The following is a 27,803-nucleotide window of genomic DNA, read 5'->3' as shown; positions in this document are numbered from 1 at the left end:
AAACCCTCAGAGGCGGGCCCTGAGGCAAAGGAGGCAACGAAGGCAGTGCAGTAGGCTTCCTCGGGGTATACACCTCGGAGTATGCCGTTCCCGGGGAGCCACCATCCTGTCCCGACTGTGGGGAGCCCCCCACAGTTCTGGGCCTGTCCTTACGACCTCCTGACGTCGACGATCGGTGCTCAGACGTCGATCGTGGGTCCTTTGACGGCGAGCGGCCCTTCGGCGTCGACCGTTTCACAATCCTCGGCGTCGACCGGCTTCTCCGCCTCGACGTCGACCCCGACCAGATGGACGAACCTCTAAATCTCGACGACGGGCGATGACGCCTCGACGGCGACCTCGACCGCCTCGACGTCGACCTCTTCGAACGCCTCGACGGCGACCTCTTCGATCGTCTCGACGTCGACCTCTTCGAACGCCTCGACGTCGACTTCTTCGGCGCCGGAGACCTCCTCCGTCTCGACGGCGACCTAGACGACGAGGATCCCCTCGACGACGACGATGTCCTTGTCTTCGACGGCGAATGGCGGTGTCGCGCCGACGCCGGGCCCTCCGATGCCGTCCACTCGACGGCGACGATGAGGAGATCGACACCGGGTTCGACGGCGGCCTGTAAACGTCCCGCGACGTCGACGGGCGACGTTTTCTCGACCCAGAGCCCTGGGGAGACCGGGAACTGGCCGTGGACCTTCTTCTCGACGTCGTGGTCATAGCAACTGAACCAGACGGAGACCTAGGACGTTTGCTGGACTTCCTGCCCCTGGGGAGCCCCCCAGAGGCCTCAGCATGGGCAGCAGAAGCCCCTCCAGACCCACCTTGAGCCTTCAGTCTTCTTTCTTCAAGTCCCTGAAGTCTGATTTTTCTCCTGTCCTTCAGGGTCCTGCCAGAGAAGCCTCTACAGATCACACACTCCTCTGGGATGTGGGAAGAGGGAAGGCAGAGGATACACACCTCATGGGGGTCTGACTTGGCCTTCTTCCTGGAGCACTCTGGGCATTTATCAAATAATGCAGGCATTATGGACAGCCAAAGAGAGCAGAAACCCAAGAAGAAAGTCACTAAAGTACTGTAAAAGTACACAAAATCGAAATTAGTGAAAAAACACCAACAAAACCCTTGAAAAGAGAGAGCTCAATGCTCCAGGGTCCTGCTTGCAGGAGCCGGAAAAAAGAACTGAAACTAAGTTGGACCTGCTATGCATTCTGGGATACTGGGAGAAGGTTCTGGAAGATTCTCTTAAAGGCACAGTATCCTGTTTTGAGCCACATAATGGCAGCCTATGGGGCTTGTCTGTCCAGGTTCTTCTCTCTATCATTCCTGAGGGATTTTGCTGGTAAAGCAAGGGAAATCTGTACAGGCTTTTGCTGTTTTGTGGATTTTATGGTGGAATTTCTAGTTGAAGTACTGGACAGTGTAGCCTTTTTAGGATGCATTATCTGTCTTTAAATTCTCTCTAAAGTGTCTATGCATTGCAGCATTTTTTGACACTGTAAGAGATTATTTTTGATTGCTCCGGGGTCCACGCACATGGGCGGGACTATTCACTAGATTATGACTATACACAGAGATCCCCTACTACAGAACCAAAGATGGGACGACATTGGCATCTCTACTATAGGGGATAAAATTGCCAAGGGGGAGCTCAAGTCTTTCCAAGTACTTCAGTCAAATTTTGGGCTCCATGACACACAACAGTTTAAATATATACAACTACGGCACGCCTGGAAGGCCCAAAATATCGCACTCTTAGATATTCCGGAGTATGCACCTCTGGAGGGGAGGCTCCTTCAAGAGCAGATATCGGGGAAGGCGGTCTCCCTGACATATAAAACGTTAACTAACCATATGCTGGGGGACTTGGCGAAGCTCAGGGCCACTTGGGAGGCGGAGGTAGGCGAAATGGAGGACCTGGATTGGGAAACAGTTTTGATGCATACCCGGGAGGTGGCAATCAAGTCCCGACTGCGACTGATTCAGTTGAAGGTACTCCATAGAACCTACTATGACAGACAGCGGCTATGCAAAATGGGGAAAGTAGAGGACCCACGTTGCCTTAGATGCCATCAAGGAGTGGGGGATTTCTACCACGCGATATGGTCATGCACTGTAATACAAACATACTGGACCCAGGTGTTCAAAGAATTAGAGGAGGTCCTTGAGGCTTCGATCCCACAAGATCCCAAGCTAGCACTGTTGGGTATGACCAACGAGGTAGATCTGACACGTCCACTCCTTATATTTTTGGTCCTAGCACTGGTAGTTGCGAAAAGGGACATCGCAAAGCACTGGGGAGCGCCGGATCCCCCAGACATGGAGGAATGGAGAAGAGGGCTAGATCTCTATATGGCAGCCGAAAGGGTAACCTATAAGGCCAGGGGGTGCCCCAAACAATTCCGCAGAGTTTGGTCTAAGTGGAGACACTACCATGGGCTGGATGAGGGGTTGTGAGGGAGGGCCTCCCTGGATGGGTGTGGGACGGGGTACCGGGACGAATGGGACACTGACACCGGGAGGGTGTCAAACACTACTGCACTTGCAGACTATCGTACGATACCTGCGATTTGTGATTCAGAACTGTGAAGGGCATCACTGGCGGGGAGGGAATGGGTGGGGAGGTGTGGCTGCTGCAGAGTTTTGTATGTAATCTGATGGAGGTAAATAAACTGTCTTCTTGTTCACTGGGGGGGTTGGGGGGAGGGGGGATTCAGCAAAAGGGAAAAAATGCAGATGCTCGGAATGCCCCTTGAATGCTCAGAAATGTATATAGGTTTACACCATTAGCGCTCTACTGAAACTCGCCGCCCTACCTCCGGGGTGTGGGCTAAATGGCCGTGTATCCATCTGCTGATAGTGAGATGCGCTACTTGTGGCTATTGTTTGGAGTACCTGAGTGTTTGTTACTGGATCCCTGTAAATCTGCAATAACATTTAAAAAATAAAAATAAAAAAAATAAAAACATTGTGGAGTTTGTTGTCCAGAACAAAGAGGGTTGGGAACTTCATTTTAAACCCCTGGACACTTTAGGTTTGTGAATACTGTGAATTTGGGGCAAGGTATCCAGGGTGGTCTCTAAATATAGCCTCTGACCCCTCTCTAAGCGGTTTGTGTTTTTTCCCCAAACATAGACCTACATATTATGCTTGAACTTAAATTAACCCATAACCACTTATGCTAAACTATATCAACATGCATGGGCATGTTAGAAGTGTCATGTGTCCCGTGCAGGCCCATTATTGTTTTTTCTTTCTCTGCATGAGCACGTTGCAGGCTGCTCTCTGCTTTGCACACGTTACAATAAAAACGTATTTTGCTTCGTGCCATGCTATATTTTCGCACAGAACCTGCGGTTTTGATTTCTGTTCTGTCCTAGGATTTAGTCTGAACAAAGTAGACAAGGTCAAACAACAATACCCCTGGTTATTCTGTTTTGGTCAGGCTCTAGCGCCTAGATAAAACACACAAATGCAGCTGTTTGGGAACACATACTCCGTCATATAGATATTCACAGACATGCAAAAACACAATTGGAGATAGCTTTTTCAGAGTAGAGATGGTCCGCTGCAAACACCCAGAAATCTTCTAATATATAATCACTTTGCCTCTGTAGAAGGGAGGGGGTGGTTACCCTGTCTAATATCATGACAGCTTCTTTTATGACTTATGGATTGCTTACTATGCTGACCGTATTTGTGTTAGGCTTCTTCTTACTTGTTGTAGCATGTATACTGCATATTAGAGCACAATGGTTAAAATAAATATTTTTTTAGTGTCTGTCAGATCTTACAAGTACGAGTGTGAGAGCGAAAGGATGTGACCTGTCGCAGCTATTCCTGAATGAGTCAGGAGTGCTGCGTTCTGGGGTGTCTATTCGCTTGTTCCTCTAAGTGATTAGGAGGGCAAGTGAGACACTATAGCAAGTCGGTCCTGGGCTCATGGGTACTAAGGTAGTAGGATAACTCAGTCCCTGCCTAATAAGGTTCTATGGTCCCAAGCATAGTTCTACGACTCAGCAGAATCTCTGCAACATAAGCAATCAACAATCACAGTGGTACAGGTGTTGAGGATATGCGGACTGCTCCAGGTAGAATTTATGTGGCTATCCATTTATTGATATATCCGCCATGAGGATTATGTACGAAACAAAAACAAAAGTGGATAGAAGAAAAACTACTCACTGCCAAAAAGAAATAAGGAGGGGTTACTGGTTAATTTACAGTGTGCAAGCGACATAAGTGTACTGTGCAATTCCTTAGTTTTATCCAATATAAAAATACCCATCAGTCAGGTATTACGTACAAGATCCTAATGCTGAAGAATTAAATGATGTTAATGTGGATTATATCCCAAGGAAGAAAAATGCCAAACAATTTAAAACAAGTTTACCTGTGAAAGTCCAGGGGACGAGGCATGACCCGGAGGAGTTGCAGAAAGGGCTGGATGTCCTTTGCTTATTTCATGTGCAGAATAAGGTGATGGAGCCGGTGGACCCGGTTGTCTTGTTACTTGTGCTGCAACCTGCAAGAAGAACAGCTCACTTAAGTATCCAGTCATCGATCGTAGAGCTTAACTCTCAGTGAAACACTTCTCACAATACAACCGGAAAATACATCTAGCTGCCCCAAAGTATTCTACCCTCCTGGAGACATGATAGATGTTCTACTACAATAGCCTGCACACCACGGCAGCAGTCACTTCCTGAGTTCCTTGCTACCTTTCAAGATTACCAGATTATTAAACTATCTTCATACACACTATACTGCATTCAGCACGTTGCTCCTCTGTCCAACTCAAACATCATTCCTTTCCCCGCCATCCTTTCTCAAGTGCATTCCTTATCACAGCTTCTTGATTGGATTGCAATTTTGACTATTAACAAAATAAACGGAGAACCATGTGAGTCTCGAACAAAACGACATTCATCCCTCTGATCGCTCAGTTCAGTCCACTACTGTGAACCCACTATATTTCTAAGTGGGAGTTCTGCCTCAAGTATCTGATGACAATAATATTTCACAATATACGTTACTTCTGTGGCCTAACAAGTAGGGTATTTACTGTATTGGTATCAGTGCTCTCATCCCTCTAAATATTCCGTTGATTAAATATTTGGCATCCATAAAACTTTGTGATGCCTAATTTCCGTAAAGTTAAAGAGGATCTCAATGTTTTCAAGTCCCAAAAAATGAAATCATCGCTACGCAAAAAAACTCTTAATGGAACTGGCAAACTTATACCCTTTTATCAAGATACATATTTTATTTATAATGTATTATAGTAAATTATACTATACTAAGTCAGTGAAAATAAATGTGGTCCAAGAAAGTTATTTAGAGCAACTATACTAATAAATCCACATTTATTACAACAGCGAAAAGGTCATATTGAATGTAGTACCAAAGTACAGCAAAACGGACAAGAGAAAAATACTCATTACTCCCTCACAGGCGGCATGTCGTCTATTTTATAAAAGGAAGCACCTCTCCTAACATTCACAATGTTCCTTCAATATGATTTGGACAACACACAAAGTTATATTTCTTGAATGAATTCTTAGTTCTCCTTCATGGATACCTTCAATAAATCCATACACCTAACAATATCCACTTCTGTGATGTCACATTTTTTGTTTAAAACTAATCTAATTCCAAATATAACTAGGCCTATCGTAACCTGACTTGTTTTGTTTTTGTTTTCAAAAACCTTTATTGCAGGCAGATACTGTTGAACACGGCATGGTGCCTACAACCCTAATCGTGCTGGCAGCGTAGTGAAAAAGCAGATATAGCAGTATAATCAATTTAAAAGTACACAGCAAGCCGCCTACAACCACTTAGGGTGGCCGCGTCAATTGCAACAAGAACTGATTAAGTTGTGGAAAAAAAACAAAAGCCATATGTGATGTAAAATCGTTTAGTATCAACACCTGCTAATAAAGTCAAGAATCCAAGGCCCCAGAGAAAGACAACTACTGAATGGGATCAGAAGTATGTACATTGCCCCTCAGGGCTAGCAAACGCAGGGCAACCCATAAAAGCTCCAAATCCCTGCTGTGCCCAGTAGGCTATATGTATATGTATGCAGGGAAGAACACAGCTAGGGCAGTTGTAGTAGAAGGAAGAGAACAATAATAGGAAAGTAACAATAACCCGTACAGGTCGTGAAATGCCATGCGATATTTGGGCTTCACGTACTATGCAGATAGGGGGAGGGGCGGGGGAGAACAAGGGGACTGACTAGCAATCCCAATGTGTCCAATCTACCACCACGCTAGGGTGCAAGCATCTTTCAAACACTTGGGAAGAGTTGCAGGACCCTGAGCTTCGGGGGGCAAAAGCAAGTGAATCCGATACGCATGAGATAAGATAGCAAGGGCTGCCAGACGTGCTGGAAATTCTTTTCAATGTTCGCTATGTTGTGTGAGAGCCTCTCCATGGCCGGTGCATGCCACACCCGGATGAACCACTGAGCTATGGATGGGGCCGTGGTCTGCTTCCATGCGCACGCTATGAGATGTCGCGTTGCTAGACGTAGGTGGCTTATGAGGGCCCAGTCCGCCCCAGTCATTGCTGCAAGATCATAGGGACGGATGCCCAGGACCACCACGTATTGCGATGACGGGATCGGGTATCCCACCACCCCTTTAATGTGGCCCAGAACTTCCTTCCAAAAAGTAGCTATCATGTGGCAGGACCACCAGATGTGGTAGAGAGTGTCTTCCGTCGACCCACATCTCCAACATAGGTTGGATGCGGAACGAAACATGGTGGCCAGCCGGGAGGGTGTATAGTACCATAGGAGCATCAATTTGTAGGCAGTTTCACGCGAAGAAAGGCTACAGTAGGTCTTAGGTATGTCTTGCCAAAGTTGATCCCACTGCTTGGGAGAGAGTCCTCCCGGAGTTGCGGCCTGCCTCGCGGTCTGATATCGATGGGGGCGCTGTGGAGTCGAGTGTTGTAGCATCCGGTAGGTCTTGAATACAAGGCCTTTGGAGCCCTCAAAGGCTCTCACCAATTTTTCGAACGGGGTGAAGGGGCGTGTCGCCGCAGCGTGCACCTTGGGTGACGGAGAGCCAGTGGCGCAGTTGCTTATATTGATCGTGTGCTGTAGCGCAAAGTCAGATCGACAATCAAGGACTCAAGGACGCCCCCCGCGGATAAGGCGCCAATCATTCGACACTCCCCCTCATTCCAAGCGCGAAGCACATGTTTTTGCAAGCCTGGGTGAAACTCCGGGTATGGAAACGGAATGTAAAAGGGATGGAATCGTGATCAGCCCCCTTTTAACTGCTATTTTGGCCCATAAATTAAGGACTTGGTCGGTGGCACAGCATATGCACTCCGGGGTCGGGCGTGGTATGGCCTAGGGAACATGCAACATGTGAGGAATCTGCAGCTAGCAGTCTTTATCAGAATTTACACTTTTCTTAGATGGGGCAGTGTTAAGGGAAGTTTATTCAGTGGGGGCACCAAATAGCTTACCATAAAGTTTATATATGCAAGCATTTTTAAGTATGCCTCAGCTTTGATGAAGGATTTAGACCTAAGACCTGGTGACCAACAGAAACAAATACTCTTGTGCGCATAAGCTAACCCAACTGCCAAAGTTTTACTGTTTGTGATTGAGATTGCTTTTGGTACATCGTTCTGTATATACTGCTACAAACTGCTGAGAACATGAGAACTGTACACCCATCCAGTGCCATAACTAATCTGCTACTCAAACCATGTAATCCGTGGTCTGGTTCATAAGCACACAAGTGTAACATTCTAGAAGTTTGAAGGAAAAACGTATCACTCTTCTAACAGCAGTGAGACAACTTTGGTAATCCTATCCGCCAACAAGTCTTAACCCCTCCGCTGTGCCGAACGTTCCACACTGGTGCGGAACGTTCTATTGCGCGGGCGGGGCCGGAACGTTCAGCGGACGTGCGCAGCACTACCGAGGTAGTGCACGCGACGTCCGCAGAACGTGCGGGTTAAGGATACCATACTGAAAACACCAAATTCCATTTGGAAAAGACAAGAGCAATTCAGAGGAAAATATTGACAACTCAATTGAATTGGTAAATTTTCTAAGCTGGGAAAAGCTTAAAAAAACATTGGAAGTCTCCACCTGAATCGGGTGTTAGCATGCACGTATTTTGGGAAATTGTTGGCGCTTGGCAAACACGAAATGTCAAACTTCAGGTTTTGTAGGGATCAAAAGTTTCCTAAAACCCTCTCAAAGAAAGGTGCAAATGTATTCATGTAAAACAGATGTTACTTCATAGAGAAATGTAGCATCAGCATAAAAGCAGGAAAATATTTATTTCACATGAGAAATACAAATGGGAAACTTAAGCTGCCCCCTTTCATTCTAATTAAAACAATGTGAGCAACTGAATAAAACTGAAAAAAAATTGCTGATCACACTAAACAAATCTGATTACAATACATGCACATAGGCTGGTAAAGATTTCGAGCAGCTGAATACCAAGAACATTCTACAGAAAACAAACCTTTACTGGGTGAAGGAGAGCATACAAACAGAACAAGAAAATGTGATGAAAAGAACAGCTTGCATGAAAGACTAACACACACAAATCGATAAGAAATGGGGCTTAAGTCGCTAAATTTAAACGGCTTAGGTCAATTAATACCTAAGTTGAACAGCAGACGTGATAGAAGTTCATGCAGAAAAATCTGAGTATCCTTGTGTCTTTTTTGCTGTATTATCTTCAAAAGTTGAAGTTATCTATAGCTACCACCCAGGCACGACAGGTGAAGGCATGGAACAAAGCCATGTCATCGGGTAAACACCACCTAAAGGAACTCCAGGCTTCTTATGACAGTGGGTTTGTACGGATTTATGTTAAGCATTTACTTACAAGTAACAACAGGTAATACGGTCTCCTAATGCAGTTCTACTCAAGGTATGGCGCTTTCAAGTCCTTATGATCAACAACCGTATAAGAACACCCACCCTAAAAATAGTCTCTTTGTGTCAAAGAGTGTGACCTTATCAACAGGCAAATCTTAGTTTACCAGAAAAATACACAGCGTCCAGTAAAGTAGGAAGACGACCTGGGGCCATATTTATGAACACATTTTTCCGTAGGCACAGAATGGATAAAAACCATTGATACATCTGGTCCTAAGGCCATTAAACGCATCAGGGGGAGAACATACACGCCATGTGACAGAGAGAAACCCCAAAGCCACAGGAGAACAAGCATTTGCAATGTAGTAGGCCTAGCATTAGTGAATGCTGGAGCTATTGGCGCAGTAAATGAATTTTTTAAAATATGTTTTTTGTTTGCAGTGGAGGAATAACTCAAGACAATCGAAAGAGCACATGTATTCATGACTTAACCTGAATATTGTATGCACACCTCAATTGAGAGCAATATGTGTAAAAAAAGGAGTAATAATCACCTCCGGAGTATGGATCTATGCTTGGTACACACACGAGATGTAGGGAATGCCGAGAAAGCTTGTTTAAACCTCAGACGTCATGTAAATACCAAAATCACTGATATGGAAAGAGGACTTGAAGTTTAAAGTTCTGTTAGAATCCGCTGTCAATGGTGGCCATATGTGTAAAACATATAAGCTCAGATTCCTGCAAATTATGTATTTGTTGCCCAAATTCCAAGTAGTACTACTTTATGTATAACCTACATTTAAAAATAAGGGGCAAAAAATTATGCAGCGGGCAGTAGTGCAAAATAATAGAGGCTCAACCTCAAAACGCTAATCTAAAATATGCTGCTTGTTCTCTAAAACAACATATTGATGGTGCACCTAATGCAGGCTCAAGCTTGCAGGACAGCTTGTGATTGGCTGCAAGTATACCCATATAGGGATGTGTCGCAACAGGGAATTGCGGACATTGGGCCCGGGGCACAGGCCCGGGGGCACAGGGTGGGAGTCTTGTGGCGACTCTATAAAAAAATACAGATGGTAACAATTAAATGTAAATGCATCCAGGACTGGGTGAACATACATTGTGGAGCATTAGAAAACAAAAATTCAAATGCCGCTCAAAAGCCGGAGAGGGAAGTGCACGGAACAGGTGCCCTGGGAACCTGTCTGATTAGGAAACAGAGAAATGCAAATGCTGAGTCCGTTAGCTCAAAAGTTAACCAAAAAAAAGAGTGCCCACCAGGCATGGTAAACATGAAAGTGTTACAGCATATGTAAGAGGGACAGTCCTAATGACAGGTTACAAGAGAAAAATAGGAGGTACTAGTGACCATATTAGCCATTGAAAAGCAGCCATTTACAAAGAACAGTAAAAGGAGCCATTTAGAAAGATGGTAGTTACGTAATGCCTATATCCTGGATACAGCATGTCTCGCAGAGACAGTGCAAGCGATGACTAGGTGAGACTTAAAAAGGCATTTTCTTGCCTTGTGTCTGAGACGATGTCAACGTACTGGATACACTGCTGAAGGGTAAACCAGAATTGTGCTACACTGAGGGAGATTTATACTCTGGAAAAATAATGGCACAAATTACCTGTATACCGTTTCCAAGTGTGGAGAAAATCTGGTATTATATATTGTAAAACAAAGAAAGCCAATGTCGAATGAAGCATTAAATGACTTAACAAATCGTCTTCAATTAAGAGTAAATGGTCCAGTTGATCAAGGATTCTTGCACCACGAAGCTGAAACGTCAACTGGGGCTGTAATAGTGCATTGTGGAACTAGGAGTAAATTATTTCACTGACTGCATTCTGCAGTTTCATGTTTTTTTTTTTTTTTTTTTGTTTTTTTAAAGAGTTCATCAAAGAGGCTAAGAAATTTTAGTTGATAAAGTCTAGATGTATTCTGGCTATTGCTAAACAATCCTGCTCCGCGAGTCGCTGTTTTTGTAGAGATATTTAATGATTGTGAATATTACTAAAGCTCCCATGATTAATAGCAAACTGTTACTCTTCAGCAAAGTCCTATATTCAAAATCACCACAAGCCCTTCTACTGCTTCTTATACACTTGCAATTGTATTGCACAATGCCACATGTGAATTACTGCATAGCACAGTGCCAAGTAATTCCCAATAATGCCAGCTAGGCTAGTCCCCTAACTCCACTCACTTTATCCCTGAAAAGCAATTGCTGAACATGTTGCTACAAAAGCAGTCTAAAATTATCTAGTCTGGTTTAACTGTCGTAGTGGGTACACCAATACATCTACATTTTTTAATTATTATTGTTAGCCGGTCTATTGTCTTTGCAAATTTCAGGTGAGTAAAATGTTTTACATTTTTTATTTCTGTTTCTTTTTTACATTATCTGGATTTTCTTCCAGTCACACAATCCCTGTCATGTCACCCCCTCGTAAAGTGTGGTACAAAGGTGCTAAATTGCACAGTGCGCAAGTTTCCTTCAAAGGAAATTCTAAAATGCGTATATACGAAGCATTTCTGCAGTCAGTAACGGACCAAATCACAGAACGGGGTCGTTTGCAACTGCAAATATACTTTTTTAAATGTACATTAGCACAAATTGTGATTCTGTAACAGGTTACCAAATCGCAATTTGTGTTAGCGATTCGGTATTTGGAAGAAGCAACACCCATTCCAAAAACAGAATCAGTGGTTCGTATGAATATTTTGCAACCAAATTACAGTTGCAGGCCATTCATATTTTACTGACACCTCAAAGGAAGTGACAACAAAATGGAAAGGGATCCCCAAGGGACCTCTTCCCCTTTGTGAATGCTGAAAAATAATTTTCAAGAGCAGGCAGTGGTCCTATGGACACAGCAACGTGTTCTCCGCTTAAAAACACTCCAGTAGAAACTGCAATGAATACCGCATACCACACTTGATATGCAGCATTGCTCCACAGACAAATGCAACACAATCCGTCCAAATATTAAATGGCCAACCCACACTGTATTCTTCAAAATGTTTAAATGTAATTATTCAGTTCAATATAAAGTGTTGGCAATGAAATAATTGAATCCCTCACCAGAGGGGGCCTTCCTACTACATCAGGGACTACGAGTTCCAGCTACCTCACGGCTGACTAAGAGGGCCCTGCCCTTGCTGCCATCTGCTATCCTGAAAGGGCTATATAGCACACACATTTTTCCTGTAGCAAGGGCGGATCCGTCCTGTGCTTGAAAAAGGCAAGGTAGGGTCACCCCTTTTCGTTTTCTGGCCAGGTTGTCTCCGTTATTAGAGGAAAGATCATCAAACATTGCTAGGACTTCCTTATATTGCTTGCCTGTACCTTTCCTGGCTTGCCAGCTGTCCTTGAGTTTTGCTCGGTGAGGAGGAACTGTCAAGCACTATTTGAGGACATCAAGACTCTCCTCGTTTGGAACCATTATATTTTTGTGCTTGCCCGGATAGTCTACTAAGTCAACTGATGGGGTGACTGCCCCCCTTCTAGCTCTCTTGATCTCCGCAAAACGTAGCGGGCATGTGTGCATACATCTGGGGTTTAAGAATGGGCCCATCCTTGTGCTCTGATACTTGACTGGACCACAACCCTCCACCTTGGCCTTGAACCATGGAGCTATTGTACTGCCTTACTATGATTGTTGTTTAACATCTCCCTGGATCTTTTTTACCAATTGCTCATGTGAATTATATGTTTATTAATTGGATTTTCCTTTTTAGGTCTCGCGCCTAGCGTTTCAGTGCACAGCATTGCCCGCGCAGAGCAAGACATTTGGTAGGGAAAAAATGGAGTTTCAGAGACTGACCTAGAATCGCAAATTTTTCCTTTTGTGCCACGCGTGTGTTTTTCAGTAAGACGGCACGCAGTAGGCAGAAGGCGGTTGCATTGCTCCGCCCATGGCCTATTGGTGTCTATTGCGCGCACCAGGCCATCATGTCGTTCAATTATCGTGCCCAGGCACGGGCGCGATAATTGAAACCACAGGTTTCGCTGTGGTGCGCGCACCACTCGCAGGCGTCTTTATTTTACAATAGCGATCACTTTCACTGCCATTCATTATATTTACAATCAGTGCAGGTTCCCATTTATGCAGTCACTGCACTGTCCGTGCAAGCGTTGGGAAGATTCACATGTCTGAAGTGCAGGAGGGTAAGGGGCCAAGTGCAGTGGAGGGCGAAGGATATCGCGGGAGGATATGTGCTATGCGGTTTCAGTATTGTTGGCAGATCACGCTCGCATATATTTAGGGCTCTTAACAGTCACGTCTTGGGCGTGAGATAAACAGCTTTGGAGGAGGGGGCACGGACAGGAAGTTACAGGTCTGTTACTGAACATTTACAGTGGGGGGCGGACAGGTGCTAGGCGGGTCTCCCTAAGTACAGTGGGAAGGTCAGGCACTGACCACGTCTGCATCTGTAAGAGGCAGCAGTGCAGGACTGTGTAGGTAGAGCTCATGTGGGGAGGAGTTAGTTAAATAAGGCGAAGTTGTCATCCAAGTTTGGGTAAGTAAATACGGACCCTGTCTGGCCAGGGCCCAGAATACTGGGTAGTGGGCATCTTGTTGACGGTGTCCGTGGCCTTGTGCGAGTACCTGTCTGAAGTTCCCCTCCCCTGCTCCCCATCCGCACCCCCTTTACACAATCCAGGCCTCTGCACCAGGGCACGGCCCGGTCACCCCTGCACCAGGGCACAGCCCGGTCACCGCCATGTGCAGCAGCTGCACCTCCAGGGGACATCTGATACGGCGGCCGTCTAGGGACACGCTGATCCCGTGAGCCTAGGCCTTTATCAGGACTGGGGGAGGGGCATCCTCCCCCTCACACACGGTCTAACAATATACAATTCCTCACGCAGAAAATATGCCCCACGTCCTTGACGATACGAGGCACTTACAGACTCCCTGAACCGTAGATACCCAGCCCTTCGCCTTGTAATGAATGTCCCGCCCCGACCAGGTGCTCCCAGATGCACGAGCTGGTCACCCTCTGGTACAAAATGCTAGCTCGTCTAGAAGCTCCAATCCTCATTCGTGTACTCTGCCCGTGGCTCTCCCAGAGAATACTGTACTCACAAGGGGGCGCCTTCCTGCATCAGGGGGCTTCCCTTGATCCATCCTGCGGTTTAAGAGATCCTTCCCTAGGCATCCCCTGCCTGTAGAGGTCCTGTGGTCACACTCTTCGGTCAGGGTGTCCTCGCCCCTCCACCCTTTAAGATCAGGGCCTCTGCCATGGTGGAGCCTCTGGTCTGACACTGAAAGCCAGCTTCCTCTGCACCATCTGGCCTGAGTGGCACCATCGCCAGCATCCGCTGGATTAAAACGTACCTGGATGGAACCTGGTATATGAGGGACCTAGCCCTGCACACACTGGTCTGCGTTGTACCAAGCCTTGCACACCCTGGAAGGAGAGGTGCCCAGCCTCACCACAGGCCGCTGGATTGAAGAGTACCCAGCCGTGCAGGGTCGGATCTACAAGGTACCATCACCACCTGCTGCTGGCATGAGAGATACCCAGCCTTGCATACTCTGATCTGGGAGGTACCCAGGCTTCCAGGCTCTGATGGGAGGGGTACTTTGCCCTGAAGCCTATGACTAGATAAGTATGCTAACCTACCACCCCTGGTCTAAGAGGATCGATCCCTTTTAGTTTGCCAGGTGCTTGGCTAGAGAGGTGCACTGCCTTGCTTTGCTAAGATAGCACCATGGGCGTGGGCACAGAGAAATGTGGCGCCCTGGATGATGGTAGTGATAGGGAGCGCAACCCCATGTACAAAGGTTTTGCGATCGCAATTGCGGTCGCAAAACTCTCACAAATGACCACCCTCTTCAAGAGGGTGGTAATGGGGTCCCTAGGGCACTCCTTCATTGAAAACGCAGGGGAAAATATTTTTTACGGGCAAGCAGTGGTCCCAGGGACCCTTGCCTGCCCTTAAAAAATTAAACGGAATTATTATTATTATTTTTTTTTAAATGCATCCCATTTTCCTCCGTGATGTGCTCACCCTGTGTGCTTCCTCCCCACTTCCCTCAGTCATGTGCTCACCCTGTGTGCTTCCTCCCCACTTCCCTCCATGATGTGCTTACCCTTGTGTACTTCCGCTCCACTTTCCGACGTCATGTGCTCACCCTTGTTTGCTTCCTCCCCACTGTCGCTTCTTGCCCTTCATCCTGCACCTTCAAGTCCAACCCTCCTCTCTAGCATCTCCTCTCCTGTACCAGGGCACAGTTTTACACCTCACATCTTCTCCTCTCTTTCCATTAGCTTCATTTCCCACAAAAATGGATTTGCTTCAAGTAAATAAAAGGCGTTGTCATTTACAATGCCAATTCCTCAGTAAATGCAAGACCTATTGCATTGCAAATGCTTGTTGTGTTTATTGCGGGGTTTTTTTTTTAATTATCACAGATGGCTATACGCAAGCTTGGTTCTAACTTGGATGGGGCTGCTGCCAAGAACTTGGACACTCTTTACGAGTATATCATAAAGACTGTGGGTGCATTAGATAAAGAAATCCTCATTGCTGAGAGAAGGCTTTCCTTAGGCTTATTGCAATCAGATCGTATTGTTATTCCTGCTGGCCAGAAGCATGTGGACAGAACGCAGCCTGACAAATGTGCTTCCTCCCCTTCTATTGAGCTAGTCAATCGAACTCCACAGTCACAAAGGAAATGAAAAAGAGGGCCTACCCTCAAACAAATCTGTTGATCTAATTAGATCTGAGCCAATGGAATCCCCCTCATTTTATGATCATCTTAATTGCACACTGGATCAAAGGGAACTCTGATTCCCAGGGCTGCCGATTCTCTGTGATCCTTATGGCCAAGAGGGTGGGATGGATTGGAAACATGCACAAGGAATTCCAGGGGGACTGTGTCATTGTTACTTTCAATATTGAATATTTATGAAGACTATTCCTGAGATATATTTCAACCGATATATAGACTAATATAACAATGTCATTGTGTACCTTGAACAATGTTTTTAACATGTGAACTGAATGATTTCTTCTTTGAATAATTGTGAAGGAACAACCAAAGTATTCCCACTGAGAGGGAAAAACCCCTACACAAAATACAACTGGACACTGGAAGGAGAAACGATAGAAGTGGTAAAAGAATACATCTATCTGGGACGAATATTTAGTCAATCATTACTAAACTCTCCTCACCTGCAGCACTTGAATCACAAAGCAGACATTCACGTGGGGGCGCTTCTACGACTATATTCTTCTTCCGGGCAAAGGCACTTTTTTCCATTATTACAGGTTTACAGCTCCAAGATCCCCCCTTTCTTATCCTATGTTTTGGAATATATTCCAATTACCCAGTGGCACCAAATTCAAAATAAGGTAGGCAAAATTATCCACAAGTTGGCTAAGGTCCAACAGGCTGCCCCTGCACAAGCACTACGTTTGGAATTTTCTTTAGTAAGCTCCTTTGCCAGAGCCATCTCCAACATATTAAGATAGGCTTACAATCTTTTACACACCGATCAAGGCACCATAAGATATTTATGAAAAATTGAGACATTTGAGCCTGAATCTACAAAATACACTTTTAACCAGAATCTGATTACTGTTTTTAAATTATCAAAATGCACAACAATACTCTTGAAATCATGGACTCCTGCCCAACTGAAGCTTTTCCTGAAACATCTGGTGCCGAGGATCAGCTTTGAATTGGACACTCTGCACTGTACCAAATTGCACCATTATGAATTCAATGCAGAATCAATTGTATACAAACAGGTTCAACAATATATTAATTTTACCTTAAGGCACGGAATTCGGTGTTGTATAATCTTATTGCGGCTTGTATTACTTCCTTTAAAGTCACGTACCTTTAAATGGACAGGTAAAGCAAATGCTACCAGTATTCGTGACCTTTGCAATGGTGGAGTGCAAGATCTGAAGCACGTCGAGGCTAGAAGGCGCTACTTAAAAACAATCCAACTTAAATACAATAGCACATCTGTGCCGAGTCTGATCTCATATTTTTTAAATTTCCCCCAGATGAATTTGTGTGTCATAATCTGTTCAAATTTTTAAAATCTATTTTTAATTTGTATTAAACGTTTTTATCTATATCGTTAGAACAAATGTTTTATCTAAAATTTGTTGTTCTCAGTTGAGAACTAAATCAAATAAATAAACTTGACTTGTAAAGGACTGATTGGATGTATGAGTTTGATGTTCAATAGGAATCCTGATGATAGGGAGTCCTGTACACATGGCCCCTAATCGCTATTGCACACTAACGTGCACTGGGCAGCTTACTTGAACACAGATTTTTTTTTTAAGCTTTTATTGAAAGAAGGAAAAACGAATTACAAGGCAAAAAGAAATCAGTATACATGGACATGTGTTCACATAGGAGGACTTGAACACAGATTTATCAAATCTGCTCTCAAACTACCATCTGATGTTTATTTTTCCAACAGTAACCTTCCAAGAATTTCCGAACGTTGCTCGCTTCAATGCTTGTACAGCCAAGCGTAAATTATAGCAGTTTCAAATACATTTACATTGACCCCCATCTTTGGCCAATGATAATTAATCTCCTGTTTCTCTGGCTATAATAAATACGACTGACTGACCTCGATGGAAAAGAAGAACTTGCTAAATGCCATCACCACACAAGGGTGGACTAAAAGCGAAAGTAAGCTTACTAGGCAAGTAAACTAGTATGATTTAAGGCACTCTCACTGATTGCACGTCTGTTATATGCGTTTCAGAAAAGTTATTCTATTCAAAAAAAGAAAAAAAAAAGTTTGCTTTGCCTGAGATGTCAGACATAGAACGTCCATGGTAAGGGCTTCGATGCACATCAAAACAAAAGCAGCACATAACAAAAATTATTTTGCACATAAAAGGTCTATGTGGACAGAAAACATTACTTAATGATATCCTGACATTTTTTGAAAAATGAGACCGCAGGAACATGCAACTCTAGAACAGGATTAATGTCCAGCACAAAGGAATACTCACGGTGCTGTAAACTGCGGAAACAGTAGGCGGAGGGAAAATCCGTTCCTCAAGGCCCTGCTGAACCGGTCCTCGTGGAATTCTGCAACACAGCGTGTTAAGGAATACAGGGAGAAGGAGTGAAGCCCTACTCTTAATCATGCACGAAAGAATGGAAATCCCAAAACCTTGGGGAGATCACCGAGGAGAGATAAATGTACTGCACAAACGAACGTAGGGCATAGTCAATGTAGTATTTGTGACAGTCCCCAAGACGTCTCAGCACCACAACTTCTTTACAACAAGCATTAGAAATGCAATCGGGCTCGGATTTATTTGAGTTTGAGCTAATGGCATTGTAAATGCCAATGTATTGTTGCTATGTGTTATGGAGTGTGTTCATGTGGTGTGTACTGCCAGTGATCTCCTTGTGAGTGTGCGAATATTGCACCGTTACTGCCTGTGATGTCCTTCTTGTGAGTGTGAGAAGCTTGCACCTCTGCTGCCTGTGGTCTCCTTGTGAGTGTAAGAAGCTTGCACAGCTGCTGCCTGTGATGTCCTACTCACTACTCTACTCTACTCACTACTCTACTCTACTCACTACTCTACTCACTACACTACTCTACTCACTACTCACTACTCTACTCACTACTCTGCACTCACTACTCACTACTCACTACTCTACTCACTACTCACTACTCTACTCTCTACTCACTACTCTACTCACTACTCACTACTCTACTCACTACTCACTACTCTACTCTCTACTCACTACTCTACTCACTACTCACTACTCTACTCACTACTCACTACTCTGCACTCACTACTCTACTCACTACTATACTCTGCACTCACTACTCACTACTCTACTCTACTCACTACTCTACTCACTACTCTACTCTACTCTACTCACTACTCAACTCACTACTCAACTCACTACTTTCTACTCACTTCTCTACTCACTACTCTGCACTCACTACTCACTACTCTACTCACTACTCTGCACTCACTACTCACTACTCTACTCACTACTCAACTCACTACTCACTTCTCTACTCACTTCTCTACTCACTACTCTGCACTCACTACTCACTACTCTACTCACTACTCTACTCACTACTCTACTCACTACTCTACTCACTACTCTACTCACTACTCTACTCACTACTCTACTCACTACTCTACTCTACTCTACTCACTACTCTACTCTACTCACTACTCTACTCACTACTCAACTCACTACTTTCTACTCACTACTCTACTCACTACTCAACTCACTACTCACTTCTCTACTCACTACTCTGCACTCACTACTCACTACTCTGCACTCACTACTCACTACTCTACTCACTACTCAACTCACTACTCACTTCTCTACTCACTACTCTGCACTCACTACTCACTACTCTACTCACTACTCACTACTCTGCACTCACTACTCACTACTCTACTCACTACTCTACTCACTACTCTACTCACTACTCTACTCACTACTCACTTCTCTACTCACTACTCACTACTCTGCACTCACTACTTTAGTCACCTCACTACTCTACTCACCTCACTACTCTACTCACTACTCTACTCACTACTCACTACTCTACTCACTACTCACTACTCTGCACTCACTACTCACTACTCTGCACTCACTACTCACTACTCTGCACTCACTACTCACTACTCTACTCACTACTCTACTCACTACTCACTACTCTGCACTCACTACTCACTAATCTACTCTACTCACTACTCTACTCACTACTCTGCACTCACTACTCTGCACTCACTACTCACTACTCTGCACTCACTACTCACTACTCTGCACTCACTACTCACTACTCTGCACTCACTACTCACTACTCACTACTCTACTCACTACTCTGCACTCACTACTCTGTGTGCCTGGTGAAAGCGTGCACTGACGGCTGGTGGTGTGTGTATGCCTGGTGAAAGTGTGCACTGATGGTTAATGGTGTGTGTGTGCGCCTGGTGAAAGCTTGCAGTGACGGCTGGTGGTGTGTGTGAGCTTGGTGAAAAGCTGATTACCCTGCATACTCACATAGTGATTACCCTGCATACTCAAACACTGCTCACCCTGCACAGTCACACACTGCTTAACCTACACACGCACACACTGTTCACCCTACACACTCACACACTGCTCACCCTACACACTCACACACTGTTAACCCTGCATACTGCTCACCCTGCACGCTCACACACTGCTCACCCTGCAAAGTCACACACTGCTCACCCTGCACACTCACACACTGCTGGCGCTGGACACCAACGTACTGCTCACCCTGCATACTCACACACTGCTGACCCTGCACACTGACACACTGCTGGCCCTGGACACCAACGTACTGCTCACCCTGCATGCTCACACACTGCTGACCCTGCACACACACACACTCCTGGCCCTGGACACCCACATACTGATCACCCTGCATACTTACATACTGATCACCCTGCATACTCACACTTTGCTCACCCTGCATACTCACACTCTGCTCACCCTGCATACTCACACTCTGCTCACCCTGCATACTCGCACTCTGCTCACCCTGCATACTCGCACTCTGCTCACCCTGCATACTCGCACTCTGCTCACCCTGCATACTCGCACTCTGCTCACCCTGCATACTCGCACTCTGCTCACCCTGCATACTCGCACTCTGCTCACCCTGCATACTCGCACTCTGCTCACCCTGCATACTCGCACTCTGCTCACCCTGCATACTCGCACTCTGCTCACCCTGCATACTCGCACTCTGCTCACCCTGCATACTCGCACTCTGCTCACCCTGCATACTCGCACTCTGCTCACCCTGCATACTCGCACTCTGCTCACCCTGCATACTCGCACTCTGCTCACCCTGCATACTCGCACTCTGCTCACCCTGCATACTCACACACTGCTGACCCTGCACACTGACACACTGCTGGCCCTGGACACCCGTATACTGATCACCCTGTATACTCGTATACTGATCACCCTGCATACTCAAACACTGCTCACCCTGCATACTCACACACTGCTGACCCTGCACACTGACACACTGCCGGCCCTGGACACCAACGTACTGCTCACCCTGCATGCTCACACACTGCTGACCCTGCACACTCACACACTCCTGGCCCTGGACACCCACATACTGATCACCCTGCATACTTACATACTGATCACCCTGCATACTCACACTCTGCTCACCCTGCATACTCACACTCTGCTCACCCTGCATACTCACACTCTGCTCACCCTGCATACTCACACACTGATCACCCTGCATACTCACACTCTGCTCACCCTGCATACTCGCACTCTGCTCACCCTGCATACTCGCACTCTGCTCACCCTGCATACTCGCACTCTGCTCACCCTGCATACTCGCACTCTGCTCACCCTGCATACTCACACACTGCTGACCCTGCACACTGACACACTGCTGGCCCTGGACACCCGTATACTGATCACCCTGTATACTCGTATACTGATCACCCTGCATACTCAAACACTGCTCACCCTGCATACTCACACACTGCTGACCCTGCACACTGACACACTGCCGGCCCTGGACACCAACGTACTGCTCACCCTGCATACTCACACACTGCTGACCCTGCACACTGACACACTGCCGGCCCTGGACACCAACGTACTGCTCACCCTGCACGCTCACACACTGCTGACCCTGCACACTCACACACTGCTGACCCTGCACACTCACACACTCCTGGCCCTGGACACCCACATACTGATCACCCTGCATACTTACATACTGATCACCCTGCATACTCACACTCTGCTCACCCTGCAAACTCGCACTCTGCTCACCCTGCATACTCGCACTCTGCTCACCCTGCATACTCGCACTCTGCTCACCCTGCATACTCGCACTCTGCTCACCCTGCATACTCGCACTCTGCTCACCCTGCATACTCGCACTCTGCTCACCCTGCATACTCGCACTCTGCTCACCCTGCATACTCACACACTGCTGACCCTGCACACTGACACACTGCCGGCCCTGGACACCAACGTACTGCTCACCCTGCATGCTCACACACTGCTGACCCTGCACACTCACACACTCCTGGCCCTGGACACCCACATACTGATCACCCTGCATACTTACATACTGCTCACCCTGCATACTCACACTCTGCTCACCCTGCAAACTCACACTCTGCTCACCCTGCATACTCGCACTCTGCTCACCTGCCCTCAGCGAACTAGCATCCACCTGGAAACCTTTCCAGAGAGGCCATGGACTGTATGGGCTTGGAACCATTTGGCGGTTATACAGCAGCGAGGGAAACTGTGCCTGTTCTGTTATGTATTAGTGAAGTGGCTGCATCAGACAGGGTTCAGAAAGTTCAAAATGCCTAAACTTCATTAGAAATTACGGAAGTCTGGGAATGTGCATCAGTCTTGCAGTCAACAGCCTGTTCTAGAAACTGTGGGGCAGTGAAGTTTTTAAAAATCTGATTACGTAGACAACGTCTCTCTCCTCCGTGTTCTGGATCATTGAACTGAAACCTACACACATTCAAACAACGGACGGACACACTCCCCTTCCCAGACCCTAAAAATAAACAGTCAGCACACCATCGCTCATTATTCTTACAGACTGTCACGCAGAGGCAGAAAAAAGACACCCCGTAGCAACTTAAAACAAGAACTACAGTGTGGACGAGCATGTATGAGTCATCTTCTGTGAGCCTCGCCTGCTGCCTCTCGTCATTTAACATTGAACGCGCTCACCGCTGTGAACGCGTTCGCATCATCTGGCTTGCATTACACGGGCACTCTGACAGCTCGTAATTAAGATTAATCACTCTGCCATGCTCGCTCTCGCACACAAAATGCCACATCGGGCACGCGTACATTACTTACAGCCTATCACTTCAAGGCTACTACATACACAGCACAGGGAAGACGAATCACTGACCAGATGCCAGAAAACGCAAAGGAATGTGTGGAATTCCTCTCACCAAGGCCCTTCTTCTTCTTCTTCTTTTTTTTTCTTATAACATTAGGATCTCTTAACTCCTCCCCCAGGAGGGGGAGGAGTCCGAGCCCTAAAAATATGCCAGCTTAAGTAAGGTACGAAAGGCATGCCCATTGTGGTAGTAGGCCTGAGACACCCATTGCTGTGATCGGTAGGTAGCAAAAGTAGGTATGAATATCATAGAACATTTGACTCAATTGAATATAGATATATGCCCAGCAGATGTATTCACAAAAGAGGACTGCTTTGAACAACTAGCGAATTCAAATCACAAAACTTGAAGCATACAACCAAAACTTTCATAATGATTGGCCAAACTCATAAAAGGAAGAACGCACACAAGTGGAAAGAAAAAAAAACAGTAGTGTAGATGAGAGATCTAACCTATTGGTATCATTCAATAAATGTACTTCAAATCTGATACTAATGAGTTTCTGATCCTAATGTCTCTACACATATTTCTCTAATTTAGACAACAGGGCAATTTAAATAATCCATTCAATTGCAGAAATTCTCCATTTCCATAAAGTCAAATTATATCTAAATCAAAAGTACACGAACTCACTGGTTTCAATGGAAGGTTATGGTTTAATAAACAGCTTTGCTGAAGCTGAATTATGGCAGCATAATGGAACAGTTCTCTTGTATCCATTTCAAGTGGCCTCAAAAATGATTAACAATCAGTTTGTCTGCTTAATGCGCATCTTGAAGAAACTGTAGTAAATGTTTTCACAACATTCAAACAAGGGAACATTTTGGAATCCTTATTGTTGTAGAATGTTTAAGGTGCAAGACAGGGAAACGCGTTTGATGTTTAAAATAACTAGTTTGCCACTTCAAGCTTGTTATACTACAGCTTGTGAAAATACAGCAAAGAGTAATTGCAAAGGTTAAGTATTTCGTGGATACATAAAGTTAGTGTAAGAAAACCAGACAGATAGCTGAAGAGATGCCACGGGAAGACCTTCCATTCAACTAAAACTACACACATCCAAACGGTCAAATCTGTACCTTACAGTACTTCCCTTATTCCACACCAAGCATCCCACGTTACAATACCAGAGAAGTTGTCTCTGCAGCATGAGAATTAAGCTCTGAAGAAGTTACTTACCTTCTGTAAAGCTCTTTTTTTGGATGATACTCTACCTAACGAGAGATTCCTCAAATCTAAAACATTGCCAGACTCAACGATGAAGAAAATATATATATGGTGATGGGGCCCGCGTATGCCCCCCCACATTAGTAAGACTGTCAAGCCCTGGGGAAGGGGCCCCCAGGGCCAAAATCAGCCCAAGAGGGTGCCACATGCCCCTTCCCAATTTATATTCAGGCCGGGCCTTGGTGGATGGGGTTTATGAGGCCAAATTCGGCCTGAAAAGAGGGGAAACACAGCCGCCCCCTCCCCTCCTAAATATCGGCTGGGCCTCAGGAGATGTGGTCCTGGGAGCAAAATCGGGCTGGGTGCCCCATCCCAGTTTTCTTGCAACGACGGGCCCTGGGGAAAGGGTCCCCGGGCCGATATTGAACCATGAAAGGGGCCACATGTGCCCCCTCCCCCAATTAATTTATAAAACCACCGCTCTGGAACCGGGCTTACCTGGGAGGCATAAACAAAAGCTCGGATCCTGTAGTGCTAGAGGCACTCTTGCGGTCTGACACCCTGTATGACCTTTGACTACCATTATTTTAATTGGCTTCGATGTGTTATTTTATCCTAGCCTGAATGAACGACGTCCTGCATATGCCTTGTTTCTCTTAAAGGTTTATTTCTTGTAATCTTGCAGTCTTTCAGTGGGAGCTGTCACGGAGTAGAACAGCCTTGCCAAGAACAGAACATATGTATGTGCATTTGAAAGCATGAGAGAGTGAGGTTTGGAATGTACTTTTTGGTCTCGAATTGCAGTATTATGAGCAGTGGTGCACAAATGTGCACTGTGTTTTACATTGAGAGATGAAGTATGTGATGCTATAAGCAGTGGTGCACAAATGTGCATTGTGTTGTACATTGGAAGTATTATGAAGTTCTTACTATTGGCTTTGACGTGGCCTCATGTCACCCTGAATTCTGACTCTGCTTGGCTTGAGTTTTTCTGCACGCACAGCCACACTTGCAAGTTGTTTGGGTTAATCACGTTCAAGGATTTGTTTTGTGAGAGATTGTTTAATGTATCCTGGAAGGCTTTTGTGAGCATTGACAAGATAAAAGCTGGAACACGTGGGACTGTAGAGGGAACGTGGGAACTCCTTCCTGCCATGAAATGTTTACTTGGAAGCTGGCCAGTCCTGGTAAGATTCCTTTGGAGCATGGGAAAGGTTTCTCGAACCTTCTAGTGCGAGTTTTGTGACTATACAGCTGGGGTTTGTTGACAGTTGAGTTTGGGTGCTCACTTACAGACTAGACGTACTGCTGTAAGACAAACGGAACTTGAGTCCCAATCAAGAGTCCAAGCCAGCTGTGAACGGGCCCACCAGCGAGAATTGGCAAGGATGCTGAGTGAACAATCGTATGAGGTGATTTGTTTCGGACTAGTGCCATTGTGATGCATGGTTCCAGTGCCTGTGGTCATTTGAGGTGTTTTCTTAGAGATGTGTGAATGAGTGAGGTGCACATCCAAAGTAATCATTTGATTTATTCAGTGTATATATCTTTCTGATCTCTTGCAGGACGTCAAGCGTATTTGCTTGAGTCTTATATTATTTGCTGCTTGTTTATTCATGGTATTATTCATGCATTTAATTGTTGCATTTATCAAGTGTATTATTATTGCAAGCATACAAATATATGTATCTGTGAATTTGAATGTTCTGCATTTGGCATCTGGGAAAGCCTTCCTGTTAGAGAGCATTGTGTAAAATAAAATCCCAAGCCTTACTCTAAAAAGAGAGTCTTTGCATTTTGTAAAATAAAACCCTTTTCTAAAGGTGTTAGTTGTGTTTCATGTCTCCTGCTTCGCTGAGTGTTGAACCACCGTGTGGGAGATTCTGTATTATCTCAAAAGCAAAGCAAGACATTTTTGGCATCACGAACAGGATACAAAAAGAAAATTAAAAGGGGACAGAAAAATGTTTTCCAGGAAAACAAAGGCACCGTCCCAGATGCCAACTGAGTTATTTGAGAGGGAGATTGCCTCTCTTAAAGAGGGAAAACAACTTGGTATTTCAGACAAATATAGTGGTGTTATTTTGAATGAATTGCTTAGCATGTATCAAATATATGAACAATTGGAAAAAGAATGTGGTGACTGAGAAGAGAGTTAGCTGACGCCGTTTGAAAACAACTCTTTGGAAAAAGAGTTAAACATGTACCAAGCTCCAAAGCTGTTTTTTCACAGGCTGTTCAGATAGCCAGGGTGAGTTATTCGTGAAAAATGTAAACTTAGAGAGGCTGCCAGTTAATCTGCAGGTTTCACAGGAGGTATTAATTCTTTTGAGGACGTTACTCAGTCAGAAATTAATTTGAACCGAGAAAATGTAAACGTACATGCTGCTCTACTTCTTCACTCCAGGCAGTGTAAGGTCGACGTAAAACCATATGGTGCCACACAAGAGATACTGCATGCAAAATCTCTGCATCCAGTCTGCTTACTGGGAATATTGTAAAGGTGAGGAATGAGCAGTTGCATCAGAAAGGAGAGAGATTGCAGAAACTGATGAGAATTCAGCACCTGGGAGTAGTCAAGGTGAGACAAAACTTTTCAACCTTATCTGAGAAAAATTCCAAGAGAAAATGCTGCAAGTTATTGAAAGTCTGAATAACTATTAATTATGAAAGTGGCTCAAAAAGGTTTTCGACTGTTCCAAAAGATTCTCAAGTCTACTTTTGCTCAGCTTACTTTGCCACTGTCACTGAGCAAAAACTTTTCTGTTCTGGATTTAACAGGCCTTTGTGGTCCGCACACCTGTAGATTTAACAAATGAGCTACAATCATGACTCCACATCCTTTCTGTCGCATTTGATAGAAGTGAGCTCCTTGCTATAGTATGGTGGGGAACGTTTAGTTCTATTAAGATTAGATGTTGCAGAAGAGCAATTACACTGAGCGAAGAGTCCATTCAAGTGTGGTATAAAACAGCCTCAATATTCATGTCTTCTTACAAAGGCCAAGGTAGGAAACAAAGAGGCAAGAGCACTTCCAACGCTGGAGAGATAGATTTTATATCAGGCTCTCTAGGGCACAGAAGGAAGAAAAGGAATCAAGTGCTGCACTTGAAAAGGCCAGATAAAAGTTATGGGAACTTGGGGATATATATACTGTTGGAAATCGCCCTTTTTTCAGGGTTATCCCCAAACTTTTTGCTTCTTCCTCCTATTTCTTCCTGACCTGCTGTAGTTGGTTTTAGGACTTTGGGCACTTTACCACTGCTATTCAGTGCTAAAGTGCATATGCTCTCTGTGTAAGTTCTGTTTTGGATTGGTGTTTCCATGATTGTCATATTTGATTTACTTCTGCCAGGGCCTGTAAATCAAATGCTACTAGTAGGCTTGCAGCACTGGTTGTGCCACCCACAGAAGTAGCCCTGAAATGTAACTCTGGCCTGCCAGACTGCGCAGAGCCTGTGCGCAGTCTGGCATTGCCATGTCGACTTGGCAAGTGCACCCACTTGCCAGACCCTAACCTTGCCTTTTCTTAGATGAGAGTCACCACTAAGGTACCCCTGTGGGCAGGGTGCAGTGTATGAGAAACGTAGGCCATGCCCTGGTGTAAATATAACTTACCATTGGGACTAGATAAGAAAGTAAAGTTTAGTATGCCAGAACTCAGAATCTAAAAATGCATCTTTAAGTAAAGGTGACTTTTACATTCTGTGTTTGAAAATACCACTTTTAGAAAGTAGGTATTTTCTTGCTTAGCCATCCTGTGTGTTTCTGCTAGGATGTGTATTGACTGTCTACCTTTTGAGTGATTCGGGCTGGGGGGAGCAGTGGCTCCA

General features: G+C 45.2%; 1 protein-coding gene across 13 annotated transcripts in view; it reads right to left on the bottom strand.

The window, feature by feature from the left end:
- EIF4G3 (eukaryotic translation initiation factor 4 gamma 3) overlaps positions 1-27,803 on the bottom strand; it is a 1,426,031-nt gene that overhangs the window by 1,173,997 nt on the left and 224,231 nt on the right. For 9 of the 13 annotated variants that reach the window (XM_078642559.1, XM_078642560.1, XM_078642567.1 and 6 more), the window contains exons 2-3: positions 17,881-17,959; positions 4,385-4,516 (exon numbers count right to left, since the gene is read on the bottom strand). In XM_078642559.1, coding sequence (XP_078498685.1) covers positions 4,385-4,516; positions 17,881-17,959 — 211 coding nt within the window. The remainder of the gene's footprint in view (positions 1-4,384; positions 4,517-17,880; positions 17,960-27,803) is intronic. The other 4 variants (XM_078642564.1, XM_078642569.1, XM_078642570.1 and 1 more) reach the window with 1 other exon arrangement.

The sequence above is a fragment of the Lissotriton helveticus genome, chromosome 5_1, assembly GCF_964261635.1.
Source record: "Lissotriton helveticus chromosome 5_1, aLisHel1.1, whole genome shotgun sequence".
NCBI lineage: Eukaryota > Metazoa > Chordata > Amphibia > Caudata > Salamandridae > Lissotriton > Lissotriton helveticus.
This window is presented reverse-complemented; position numbering and strand designations above follow the sequence as displayed.